The sequence below is a fragment of the Mobula birostris genome, chromosome 5, assembly GCF_030028105.1.
Source record: "Mobula birostris isolate sMobBir1 chromosome 5, sMobBir1.hap1, whole genome shotgun sequence".
Taxonomy (NCBI): Eukaryota; Metazoa; Chordata; class Chondrichthyes; order Myliobatiformes; family Myliobatidae; genus Mobula; species Mobula birostris.
The window spans coordinates 186,629,963-186,644,570 of NC_092374.1; the positions used below are offsets into that span (position 1 = coordinate 186,629,963).

General features: G+C 40.9%; 1 protein-coding gene across 4 annotated transcripts in view; it reads right to left on the bottom strand.

Annotated features, from left to right (window-relative positions):
• Window positions 1–14,608, bottom strand: part of LOC140198135 (uncharacterized) — a 198,424-nt gene that overhangs the window by 131,863 nt on the left and 51,953 nt on the right. For 2 of the 4 annotated variants that reach the window (XM_072259089.1, XM_072259088.1), the window contains exon 2: window positions 2,057–2,362. In XM_072259089.1, coding sequence (XP_072115190.1) covers window positions 2,057–2,362 — 306 coding nt within the window. Of the gene's footprint in view, window positions 1–2,056; window positions 2,363–2,967; window positions 3,288–6,957; window positions 7,103–14,608 lie in introns of those variants that run through there. The other 2 variants (XM_072259091.1, XM_072259092.1) reach the window with 2 other exon arrangements.

Sequence of the window (14,608 nt, forward strand, 5' to 3'; positions counted from 1 at the left end):
ACCTGCCCCTCCACCTTCAACTGACAGTTTAAGGCGACTGAAAATAATGATTGAATCAAATCAGAATCATGTTTAATATCACTGACATAGGTCATGAAATTTGTGCTTTTACAGGAGTACATTATAATACATAATAATAAAAAGCAATAAATTAAAGTGTATATTAAAAAATAAATTAAATAAATAGTGCAAAAAGAGAGCAAAATAAAGGTAATGGAGTGTTCATGAATTCATTGTCCATTGAGAAAGCTAATGGCAGAGGGGAAGAAACAGTTCCTGAAATGCTGAGTGTGTATCTTCAGGCTCCTGTACCTCCTCCTTGATGGTAACATTGAGAAGAGGGCATGTCCTGGGTGATGGGGCTCCTTAATGACGGATACCATTTTTTTGAAGCATCACCTTTAGAAGGATCCTTGATACTAGGTTAGTGCCCATGATGGAGCTGGCTGAGTTTCCAACTTTCTGCTGCTTTTTCTGATCCTGAGCAGTGGCCCCTCCATACCAGACAGTGATGCAACCAGTTTGAATGCTCTCCACGTACATTTGTAGAAATTTGCGTGAGTCTTTGATGACATACCAAGACTCCACAAACTCATAATGATTCACTACTCTCTGTTTTAAAAAAAAATATGACTGTGTGTCTTCAGCCCCCTGTATCTCATCCTCGGTGGTAGCAATGAGAATAGGCCATGTCCTGGGTTAAGAGAGCTTCTTAATTATTGGTACCGTCTTTTTGAGGCATCGCCTTTTGAAGGTGTCCTCGATCGGGGAGGTTAGTGCCCATTATGAGTTTTCAACCTTCTGCTGCTTTTTCAGTCCTGAACAGTGGCCCCTCTATACCAGACGGTGATGTAACCAGATCGAATCCTCTCCACATACATTTGTAGCAATTTGCACAAGCCTTTGATAACATACCAAGACTCCACAAACTCATAACGAAATATAACCTCTATTGTGCCTCCTTTGTAATTGCATCACTATGTACGGCCCAGGACAGATCTTCAGTGGTGTTGACACACAGGAACTTGAAACTGATCACCCTCTCCACGGTTGATCCATTGATGAGGACTGGGGAGTGTTCCCTCGACTTTGCCTTCCTGAAGTCCACAATCAATTCCTTGGCCTTACTTACGTTGAGTGTAAGGTTGTTGTTGTCACCCACTCAACCAGCTGATCTACCTCGCTCTTGTACGCCTCCTTGTCACCAACAGTGGGCTAAGCATTCATCCCAGACGTGTTCCAGTGTTGATTGTCAGCAGGATGAAGAAGTTATTTCTGATCCACTCTGACTGATCTCCCAGTGAGGAAGTCAAGAAGGGAGGTATAGAGGCCCAGGTTTTGAAGCTTTTGGGACATTCTGATTCTGCCCCAGGGGAAGACAATACATGTTCATGTTGTTTGGTGGTCATTTAAATCCTCAGGGTGTGATCAGGGACGTTGTTAAGTGGCCATTGTCTGCTTTAGCACAATGTCAAAGTGTATCCCTGTCTCAATGCATCATTCAGAACAGGTCTGTTTCGTCAGAATCTGAATCAGGTTTATTATCACCGGCATGTGACGTGAAATTTGTTAATTTAGCAGCAGCAGTTCAATGCAATAGTTAATATACTGGCCAGTTCCGTATTCAGAGAGCCATCCTTCAGCACTTTAACAAAAGAGATGTATTTTGGGTGTTTGGAGTTTGTGCTCTGAAGCTTTCAAAAGGATTCTACTAGGTGGGATGTATGACTATTGTAAATATATAATTCTAAAAATATTCAAAATGTTAGAGGTTGGTAGGTAATTATAGCGATTGAAATTGTGTTTATTCATTTATCACTTGTGTTTAAAAAAATGTAAGACTGTGTGATGAGAGGAGAATCAGATTCTCTGCAGAAATTCTGCTGTTTTTATATCACCAGCTTCAATGTCTCTCCGATGACTCAGTTGATGAGTCACAGCAGAGGTTATCCTACTTAGACTTTGATGGAAATAAGAATCACAGATCATAGTTTCTATGGCAGATTCTGCCATTAATAAATCACACACTAAATCACAAATATCTGAAACTTCTTACCAATGACAAGCAATTCCATTATTTTCAACTCTTTCTCATCAACAGTGAAGGTGTAATCTCCTTGGTCACTGGCATTTAATCTGTTTATCGTCAGTGCACCACTCAAAGCGTTGAATTGTAAACGGTCCTTGAACTGTTCACTTGGTTCCAAATTGGCGTGACCTGGGATGTGCATCAAAATAACATCACGGCTTTTGTTGCTGGCTTTGAAAGTCCAAAGGATATCATTCTTGCTGGAATCAACGGTGATTTCAGGATCCAGTAAAACTGATGAACCAAGGACACCAACCACTTCTTCCCTTTCAGCTGATTAGAATAAAAAGAAAATATAGTCATTTAAACTGTAGAGCAGGTGAAAGTGAGACAATTACAGCAGAGGAGTCATATTACATGAACAGATGTTATTGGACATTTTACTGCAGTTTCAGGACCAAGCTGTGTAGGGCAACTTGATCTGTAGCCTTGGTCACCTGGACAATACTAATACTTCTGTCAGGATGTTGTTTATTGGCCTCAGCTCAGCGTTTAGTACTATCATTCCCACAGTTCTGATTGCAAACATTACAACCTTGCTTTTATATTCTAGTCCTCTCAAAATGAATGCTAACATCACATTTGCCTTCCTCACTACAGACTCAACCTGCAAATTAAACTTCAGGGAATCCTGCACAAGGTCTCTCAAATCCCTGTGGTGCCTCAGATTTTTGCATTTTCTCTCCATTTAGAAAATTATCAACCTTTTTATTTCATCTACTGAAGTGCATGACCATACACTTCCCGACACCACATTCCATCTGCCATTTCTTTGCCCATTTTCCGAACCTGTCTAAGTCCTTCTGTAGCCTCCCTATTTCCTCAAAACTACCTGCCCTCCACATCTACAGATGCGCCGGGCTGTCCGCACCACTCACTCTGGCGATTGAGGGAAGTACAGTTCCCATACTAGGCAGTGATGCAGCCAGTCAGGATGCTCTCAATTGTGCCCCTGCAGAAAGTCCTTAGGTTTTGGAGATCCATACCAAACTTCTTCAACCATGGATTGAAGGAAGATGAGGAGGAATTTCTTTACCCAGAGAGTGGTGAATCCATGGAATTCTTTGCCACAGGACATAGGAAAAAAAAAACACAGATGTTAGTTTGCCTCCCAGGAGCCAGGATCCAGGATGTTTCTGATCGCAACAACAAAGGATGGTGCAATCCAGGGTATATTATGATCGAGGAACATGTTTGCAGACTGGATATTGAATTTTTGACTGTTGGACTTCGGCCACATTCCACCATGATACGATACTTGGCGGCACGGGAGGTCGTTCCTGCCTGTGGTCATCGAACGTGCAGCTCCTCCCGTGGAGGTCCTCCTGTGGAGGGTCAGACACCCTGAGCCAATAGACTGGTCCTGGACTTATTTTCCATCTGGCATAGTTTGCATTTTGTTGTTTGACTCTTGGGGTTTTTTGTATTGCTATATCTACACTCTATTCTTGGTTGGTGCGGCTGTAACAAAAACAAATTTCCCTCCGGATTAATAAAGTATATCTATCTATCTATCTATCCACGATATCCTGAAGCAGGAAGGTGAACAGCCAGAGGTTGTGGTACATATTGGTACCAACGACATAGGTAGGAAAAGGGAGGAGGTCCTGGAAACAGACTACAGGGAGTTAAAAAAAAGCTGAGAAGCGGGACCACAAAGGTAGTAATCTCGGGATTACTGCCTGTGCCACGTGACACTGAGTATAGGAATAGAATGAGGTGGAGGATAAATGCGTGGCTGAGGGACTGGAGCAGGCCACAGGGATTCCGATTTCTGGATCACTGGGACCTCTTTTGGGGCAGGTGTGACCTGTACGAAAAGGATGGGTTGCATTTGAATCCCAGGGGACTAATATCCTGGCTGCGAGGTTTGCGAAGGCTATTGGGGAGAGTTTAAACTGGAATTGCTGCGGGGTGGGAACTGAACTGAAGAGACAGAGGAAGTGGCGGTGGCTCAGAAATAGGGAAAGCTTGTAGGCAGTGTGAGATAGAGGATAGGCAGGTGATAGGGAAAGGATGTGTTCAGATGGTTTGAGATGTGTCTATTTTAATACAAGAAGCATCATGAACAAAGCAGATGAGCTTGCAGTGTGGATCAGTACTTGGAGCTATAACGTCGTGGCCATCGCAGAGACTTGGATGTTTCAGGGGCAGGAATGGCTACTTAGACTGCCAGGCTTTAGTTGTTTCAGAAAGGACAGGGAGGGAGACAAAAGAGATGGGGCCTTGCACTGCTGATCAGAGATAGTGTCACAGCTGCAGAAAAGGAGCAAGTCATGAGTGGAATTTATAAACAGGAATGGGTCAATAATCTACTGGGTCTTTTTTTAATCGACCATCCAATAGTAACAGGGACATCGAAGAGCTGATAGGGAGATAGATTCTGGAACGATCCAGTAATAACAGTTTCGGATGTTAAAAGGCCTGAACAGATTAGACGTGGCAAAGTGATTTCCCATGGTAGAGGAGTCTAAGACACGACTTCAGGATTGAACAGAGATGCGGAGAGATTACTTTAGTCAGAGGGTGGTAAATCTGCAGAATTTGTTGCCACGAGCGGCTGTGGAGGCCAAGTCATTGGATGCATTTAAGGCATAGATAGATAGGTTCTTGATTAGCCAGGGCATCAAGGGCTATGGGGAGAAGGAGGGGAAGTGGGGATGACTGGAAGAATTGGTTCAACTCATGAATGAATGGCGAAGCAGACTCAAAGGGCCAAATGGCCTCCTCCTGCTCCTATATCTTATGGTCTAGCAGGGTTGTCATGACGGGAGATTTTAATTTCCCAAATGTAAAGCTCTGCTTTATTGGCTCGTATATGTCGAGGGGAAATCCCGCCCGGCACCGGCCTGGACACTTTCCACTGGGTCAGTTGCTGTACCAACACCTAGCCAGTAGCATAAAAGAAGAAACCCTGTACACCCTCCCCCCACCAAATAAAGTCATGACCTCATGACTTCGAAAAAAACTCGCCAACCATTCCTGCAGACACAAAAATCCAATCCAGGTGCACACAGTGACATTGCTTCCCAAACAGTGGACCTCACGCCTGGTCCCATGGGTGCTACATAGGCCAACCTATCTGGGAGTTTCCTAATCCTCCAAGACCTCCGTACCCCCTCACCTAAACACTTAAGGCTCGAACACTACAGGGATACCTCGGGTCTGCTTGCCAACTCCCCTCTCAATCCCTCACTCATGCCTCCACTGCAACTTGGAGCCCCCGTCCCGTGTCTGGGGCCCCGCCTCTTTTCCTTCCGGGTCCTGTTGTAGCCCAGGATGCCCACAGCTAGCCCTTCCCACTACACCTGACAGAGTGGGAGAAGGGCCAAAGGTCTCTTCCTCAATCAACGGGAAGTTAGCAAAAGGCAGCATCTACCACATGCCCAGCACATCATCCTTCGAATCTGTATTCTTCATCATTTCCCCGATCGGTAGCTGCTGTTTGATTTTCTCCAAACTGAAGCACTTGGCCTGGGCTGGCTCTGCAGCCTCTTCAGCCTCCTGTAATCGAGATGACAGCTTCTTCTTGGACCCCTCCAACTCTTGCCACAGTCTCAGCAGTTCTGACTCACGCTTCTTGGCCATCTCAATCTGGGACGCAGTTACCCCACCTGCTTCTTCCACCCCGACCTGAAAAGCAGCAGTTAAAGGATATTCAGCCTTCAGTTTAGTGTTCACTGAACTTATCCCCAGCTTTTTCTTCCCGATGACTTCTTCCAGGTCAACTTGCAGTTTTTCCACTTCATTTAAACTGTCGATGGTCATCTTCAGGTTCCCTTCAAGCGTCCGCTTCCCTTTTCCGAGATCTGTCCTCAATTGCTTCACCTCCTCGGAAGTGTAGTCAAACTCCCCTCTCCGGGCTCTCAGTCTTCTGTTGGCCTTAGGCAGAACACTTCCTTGATCTTCCCCAACTTGTAATTCTTCCAATCTTTTCTGGATTAATTCATCAGTAAGTGGCTGCAGTTTCTGCTTGAAATTCCAGTTCTCCGTCTCCACGTTGACGAGCGTGGACTCTAAGTCTTCAAAGTTTGTTCCAAAAGTGCGGCACTTAGTCTCCAAGCCTGCATTTCTAAGCGCTCAGTTCAGCGGTGCAAATCCCCTCTCTCCCCAGTGTCTCATTCTGATTGACGACCTGGGTTTCCAACCCCAGGTCCACCACCGTCTGTTCCAACACCAGGAAGTTCAACTGGTATGTCGGGTCATTTTTCTCAGATTGCACCAAACTCCTCCGGCCAAAAACTCCTCCACATTTTACACTTCGCTTCAGTCGCTTTTCCCTGAACTGCCTCTTTCTCCAGACCTGGCACTCGTCCAAAGAAAGTTTTAATTCTTTAACTCTTTGTCGCCCGGGCTTCGCCACTCGCCTCGCATCATCATCCCCCAAGGCAAATCCAAACTCCAGGCGGTCATCCACATACGCCAAAACTCTGAACACCTCCACATCCCCCCCAGTCTTCCTCAGGCCCTGTGGGCAGGTTGCAGGGGCTCCGGATATGCCCTGGGGCATCTTTTCGGATTGAAAGAATCCTAGGGAACCTATAACGGTTGTCCTCTCCTCATCGGCTTCACTCATCGGGATCTGGCCATATCCACTCCTCAGATCCAGCACATTAAGCCACATTGCACCATACAAACAGACCATAGCCTGGGGGACATCACGTGATGACGTGGGATTGAGATGTGTAAATCCAGCTCTCCCGTAAAAAGTCAGCAAAGTACTGTTTAAACAAAGCAAAGTTAACAAATACTTTCCGAAAACTACTTATAAACTTCTCAAGACCATTTTACGATATGCCTTGCAAACCGCAACAGAAGAAGCCTGTTGTTGTGAAGTTGCCGCAAGATGGGAAGGAAAAAGGGCCTACTGCAGTAATGGAACCTCGGACTCAGGTTAGATCTCCTTCAGAGGAGACACATTTCATCTCTGGCGCAGAAGAACAGGGAGCAACGGCGGCGGTAGCGGTCCCTGGGAAGAAGATGCCGGAATTGCGCATGCGCAAAGAAGTAGGCATGCGCAAATCGATACAACTCAAACTACAAGAACTGACGAGGGAAAGTGACGCAGAGTCAGAATTGGATTCCGCAGAGAATACAGATGAAGAGGAGGAGGAAGAACTAGAAGAGACTGAAAATATAGGATGCGATGGAGACATAGGGAAGGCTTTATTGCAAGTATTGACTGAATTAAAAGGATTAAAAACAGAGCTTAGAGACATGAAGATGTGCTATGATAAACCTATGAAAAGACAGGAGAAAATGGATAAGAAACTTCAAAAGTTGGAAAGAACAATGGAACATATTAATGACAGAGTGGAAAAAACAGAAAATGATATGCTTGCCTGGAAAACAGAAAGAAATCGACTGTTGGGAAAAGTGGACGTGCTGGAAAATTTTAGTAGACGTAATAATACCAAGATTGTTGGTCTTAAAGAAGGTACAGAGGGAGACAATCCAATAACATTTTTTCAAAGATGGATCCTGGAAACTTTGCAAATGAAAGAGGGAGACCAATTAATTGAAATTGAGCGGGCACATAGAGCTCTAAGACTAAAACCACAAGATGACCAATATCCACGATCAATTTTAATAAAATGTTTCAGATTTCAAGACAAAGAAAGGATTTGACAGGCGGCTGCCCAAGCTGCCAAGAATAGAAAAGGGCCATTGATGATAGAAGGGAACAAAATTTTTTTCTACCCTGACGTAATTTATGAACTCTTGAAGAGAAGGAAGAAATTTAATCCAGTGAAAAAAGTCCTATGGGACCACGGTTATCAATTTATATTGCGTTATCCTGCAACTTTGAAGATTTTTTTGAATAACGGAGAAAAAAGATTTTTTGACGGTTACCGGAAAGCGGAGGAGTTTGTGTGAGTTTCTTTGAAGATACAAGAACAAACCTAGGGGAGCGAGATGGATTAAAGATGAAGACTGGGTCAAGGAATAGACTTGCTGGATTTTTGAAGGCAGAAGAATATATAAACATATTATTATTTATATGATAGAGGGGAAGAAAGGTTAAAATTTGAGGAATATTAGTTGGGAATAGTGACATTAATTTTTTTTATATATATACAATTTTTTTGTTACGGGGCAGCTGGAAAAAATACTGACCAATCGCTATGGTATTCATGTGTGCAAGCGTGGCAATAGCGATGACCCGCAAAATGGAGGGGGGTAGTGTTGTGTATTTTTTCATTCACAACATTAGTAGGGGGGTATTTTGTTATTTTTCTTTTTGTATCATATCTATCTTTTATTTCTTTCTTTTTGCCTGGATGAATGGGAGAGAAACACATAGCAACATGGTGAAGTTTAAAGAGATTCCCCAAGGAACTATGAGAGTTGAGGTGTTAAGTAATGTTTTAGATTGGAGTAACTTTGTTAAGAATAATGACTAATTTATTGATTTTTTTTGAGTTTTAATGTTAATGGGCTTAATGGACCGGTGAAAAGAAAAAGAATCTTAACACATGTTAAGAAGATGAAGGGAGATTTAGCCTTCTTACAGGAAACACATTTAACAGAAACAGAACATCAGAAATTAAAGAGAGATTGAGTGGGTAGTGTTGTTGCAGCTTCATTTAATTCAAAAGCGAGGGGAGTAGCAATTTTGGTCAATAAAACATTATCAATTAGAATACAAAATGTAATAACCGATTCGGCGGGGAGCTATGTGATTATACACTGTCAACTTTTTTCTGAATTATGGACCCTCAGGAATATTTATGCACCAAATGAAAATGATGCAAAATTCATACAAGAAGCTTTTTTGAGTTTGGCTGATGCACATGAAAAAATATTAATAGGAGGAGATTTTAATTTTTGCCTGGACCCAGTCTTAGATAGATCAACTAAGGCTGTCACAAAATCGAAGGTAGTAAAACTAACGTTATCATTGATGAAAGATTTAAATTTGATTGATATATGGAGAAGAATTAATCCCAGAGAAAGAGACTATTCGTTCTATTCCAATAGACACAAAACTTACTCAAGGATAGATTTTTTCCTATTATCAATGAATATTCAACACAGGGTAAAAAATATGGAATATAAAGCAAGAATATTGTCAGATCATTCTCCTTTATTAATGATAACAATAATGACTGATAAGGAAGAAGAGACTTATAGATGGAGATTTAATTCAACATTATTCAAACGTCAAGATTTTAACGTTGTGATTTTATGAAAAAACAGATCCAATTTTTTTTGGATACAAACTCTCATTCAGTGGATGATAAATTTATACGGTGGGATGCGATGAAAGCATATTTGAGGGGTCAGATAATAAGTTATAAGTCTAAAATTGAGAAAGAATATATGGCAGAACTGGATCAATTGGAAAAAGAGACTACAAAATTAAAAAAAGAATCTCAAAGACATATGACAGAAGAAAAATGAAGGCAACTTGTCAATAAGAAGTTACAATATAATACGCTTCAGACATATAGAATGGAAAAAGCAATCATAAGAACTAAGCAAATGTATTATGAGTTAGGGGAGAGAGCACACAAAATTCTTGCTTGGCAGTTGAAAACAGAACAAGCTTCCAAAACGATAAATGCAATTAGAACAAGTACAAATAAAATTACTTATACACCTTTAGAAATTAATGAAACCTTCAAAAGTTTCTATTCTGAGTTATATCAATCAGAATCACAAAATGATGTTAATGAGCTAGAAAGGTTTTTATCACAAGTAACTCTTCCAATATTGAATTCAGAAGAACAGAAGGGATTAGATATGCCTTTTACATTAAAAGAGGTTGAAGAAGCTTTAGGATCACTCCAAAGTGATAAATCTCCAGGAGAGGATGGTTTTCCACCTGAATTTTATAAAAAGTTTAAAGATTTATTATTTCCTCCCTTTATGGAGTTAATACGTCAAGCAGAAAAAATACATAAACTCCCAGAATCTTTTTCAACAGCTATTGTAATAGTATTGCCAAAAAAAGATAGAGATCCTTTAAAAACAGCATCATATAGGCCTATTTCTCTGTTGAACACGGATTATAAAATAATAGCAAGAATTTTATCGAATAAATTATCTAAATATTTACCAAAATTAATACATATGGATCAAACAGGATTTATTAAAACCAGACAATTGGCAGATAATGTAACTCGGCTACTCAGTATAATTCATTTGGCACAAAAAAGGGAGGAGATGAGTATAGTAGTAGCCTTGGATGCAGAAAAAGCATTTGATAGATTGGAATGGGATTTTTCATTTAAAGTATTAGAAAAATATTGGTTAGGAACACCTTTTATAAACTGGATTAAAACTTTAAATACTAACCCTAATGCTAAAGTAGTGACAAGTAGTCAAATTTCAACACCATTCCAGTTAAAAAGGTCAACTAGACAAGGTTGTCCATTATCACCTGCTTTATTTGTATTGGTGATAGAGCCATTAGCAGAACTAATTAGAATTGATCCAGATATTAAGGGTTTTAGAGTTAATCAGGAGGAATATAAAATTAATCTATTTGCTGATGATGTTTTGATTTACTTAACAAACCCACAGCATTCATTACATAAATTATCTTCTAGATTGGATGAATATGGGAAAGTATCAGGGTATAAAATAAATTGGGATAAAAGTGAAATTTTACCTCTTACTAAAGGAAACTATAGCCAATGTCGATCAGCAACCCAATTTAGATGGCCAGTAAATGGTATAAAGTATTTAGGTATAAGACTTGATAATGATGTAAAGAATTTATATAAATTTAATTATTTACCACTATCGAAAAAATCTCAAGAAGATCTTGACAAATGGATGATACTACCAATAACATTAGTGGGTAGAGTCAATGTTGTAAAAATGAATATATTTCCTAGATTACAGTATTTGTTTCAAACATTACCAATACAATTGCCACAGAAATGTTTTCAAGAGTTAAAGAAATATGTGAGAAAATTTCTTTGGAAAGGTAAGACGTCAAGAATATCATTGGAAAAATTGACATGGAAATTTGAGTTAGGAGGGTTACAACTTCCAAACTTTAAGAATTATTATAAAGCAAATCAACTTAGATTTATTGCATCTTTCTTTGATGAACGAAAACCGACTTGGATTAGAATAGAATTAGATAAGATAGGAGAAAATAGACCTGAAGATTTTATATATAAATGGGAATCTAAATGGATACAGGAAAAGAATCTCCTATATTAAAACATTTGATTGATCTATGGAATAAGATAAATGTTGATAATGAAATAAAGAAATCTTTATTAGCAAGGAGACCTTTGTTCCAAAACAGACTTATTCCTTTTACAATGGATAATCAACTTTTATATAATTGGTACCAAAAAGGGATTAGATCTATATGAGACTGTTATGAATGAGGTAGATTGATGTCATTTGAACAAGTAAAGAATAAATATAAAATATCAAATAACACTTTCTTCTGTTTCCTTCAATTAAGGGCTTACTTAAAAGGCAAACTGGGTCAAACAATGTTTTTGCCAAAACCCAATGAAATTGAAATTTTAATTCAAAAAGGAAAAATTAAAAAATTTATTTCTTGTATGTATAATTTGATTCAAAAACAGACAATTAAACAAGGAATCCACAAGTCAAAACGAAAATGGGAAACGGATCTGAATATTAATATCGATAAAACAAATTGGTCAAGACTGTGTCTTGACAGTATGACAAATACAATAAACATTCGACTTAGATTAGTACAATATAATTTTTTACACCAATTATATATTACACCGCAAAAAATAGATTAAATTCAAATTTATCTGATCAATGCTTTTGGTGTAATCAAGAAGTTGGTACTTTCTTATATTCTACTTGGTCTTGTTCTAAAATTCAACCTTTTTGGATAAATTTAAGAGTCTTATTGGAACAAATTACTGGAACTCAACTTCCACATAACCCTGTATTATTTCTATTAGGTGACATTGAAGGGATAAAACCAAAACTTAAATTGAATAAATATCAGAAAGAATTCATAAAAATTGCATTGGCAGTAGCCAAGAAGGCTATAGCAGTTACTTGGAAATCGGATTCGTATTTAAGTATGAATCGTTGGAACAATGAAATGTCCAGCTGATTTCACTCGAAAAAAATACTTACAATTTAAGAGATAAATATGAAACATTTTTGAATATTTGGTGCCCTTATTCACAAAAGATAGGATGGCATATTTAGTTGCTCCAATGATAAAGATCTTGGTCCCTTGGGGAAAGTAATAAATAAATGGAGCATGTGGAAACCTTCCAATATCCAGGCAGTTCTTTTTTTTTCTTTTTTTTCAGGTAGGGGTATATATCGGGGGGGGGGGGGGAGGGTTAAGGGGGGGAGGGTAGACATTATCTTTCTATGTAATCACTTTGAAAACTCAATTAAAATTATATTAAAAAAATAAAAATAAAAAAAACAGACCATAGAGTCTTCGGCCCTCAGGCCCATATTCTGGTCAATGACTGTGCCTGTTCAGAGTCCTATAATCCACACACACGCTGCCTACGTCTTCCACGGCTACAGGGTCCAGCCGCCGCGACCTCTCTCTCACCGAGGTGTCTTCAGTGGACAACTCCCCTCCCTCATGGTATTTCGGAACGTCTACTAAGAGGGTCTCACACTCAGACACATCCCCCAGGTCGTACCACAATCGGCTCTCGGTTAAATTCGGTACCCACCCAAGGCTGCTACACATGTCCTCAGACGCAGCTCGAAACGCTGGGTGCCCAGACAATGCCCCCATGAACTCCAGGTTCACTAACCAATCATCGTCTTCTGGATAATCACTGGCACTGGTACCGCAAATCTCCAGTGCCCTTAATGTTGTCAAGGGTAAACGTTTCAGACACCGGTTGTAAAACGAACTGTACAACAACTTGACCTGCACCCCAGTATGAAGGATGGCTTTAGCATCACCTCCCTCTATTCTTAACAACACCCTGGGGCGTGAACCGTCTAAGCCTTCAGGAATAGGGTCTTTTCCTTTTGGAAGTTCCTTGGTACGGTGCTGGGAACGTGCTTCCCCAGAAACCCCAAGCCGTTCCCCTACTGGGCCTCCACTAAGTTTCCTGACACCTCTCTGATCAGCCGAACAACTGAGGGAGGGGCTGATCCCCTGAAATGATCCCACTGGCAATGCAAGCAATCTAGCTGCCCTCCTAGCCAGAGAAGATACACTGAAAACTTTTTCCCCTCTTTCAGATAACTGGCGGCTGTCACTACGAGGTAATTGAACCTCACAGTTCTAACACCGTCATCAGCCCGCCTACTCAAACTTTCAACCAATCCCTGTCGCTCTCCCTCAACCGAGCACTGCCACTCATCTAACAACTGAGAGATCCGCTCCGCCCACGTCTCGTACACCTCCGCCCCTTTAGGGGTGGACAATATCCCAAAAGCCAGGTGGAGCCTGCCATAGCTGGAACATTTATTCGCAGACACTAGCTCCGAATCAGACCACTCTTTCCTCTTTCTCCTAACAGTATGGACAACTCCTAGTCCCACCACCAACTCGTCAGCGCTAGTCTGAACTCGAGCAAAGACCTCACCCAACACGCATGCTGCAATAACCAGCAAATAACCTCCAGAGACTCACATTACTAGCCGCAATCCCACAGAGACACAACAGCGCCGATTTAAACAGGGCAATCACACAGAACACCACTGAATCCAATCCCGGACAAGCCCCCAAATGTAGCCCCCCGGTAAGCCTCAGGTTCGCTCAACTCACTGTCGTCTAGGGAAAACAGCCTTCGGCCCCACCAAACTGGCTCATTTAGTTTATGTGGACGCTGTGTGATGTACCCCGCCCCACCAAATAACAGACAATACACCATATACGATTAAACGAATTACAATTTATAGATATTACTGGAACTATGTAATTAATAGAGATAAAACATAAAAGGAAAGTAAAAGGCGCTCAACTTATCAAAGTTCAAACTCTTTGTGCACAAACAGTTGGAGCTCTAGTAACGATCCTCTCTTCACTATTCGATCCCCTCTGACCACCTCGACCTGCCGCCTGGGACCAACCACAGTGGTCGACCAGACGCTCCACACGAGTCTGTCTCCATCTCTTCTCCTCGCCGAAGACCCTGGACCTCAGACTCCGGCTCGGACTCTGACCCGTCGCCAGCTCATAGCATCGCGTTCACTCTCTCTCCCCATCGCACTTTCTCCCCAAAAACCTGTGCATCACAATAGCTTACAGACACACAAGAAAGAATAACACCTATCCCAATTGGTTAACAAATGGATACGATCCTCCTTATCAGTAACATAACTCAAACAAGTTGCTAAAAAGAGAACCACTGTCTCAGCAGTTAACATCACAGAGAAGCTATTTAATTATAACATAACAAAGAAGCCATTTTAATTAGCCTACGCAGTAACATAAATGAAGAAACCCCTTACAATGTTAAGAAAAGTCAGCATTGCTTTGTCCAAGGCAGGTCGTGCCTTACGAGCCTGATTGAATTGTTTGAAGATGTGACTGAACACATTGATGAAGGTAGAGCAGTAGATGTAGTGTAT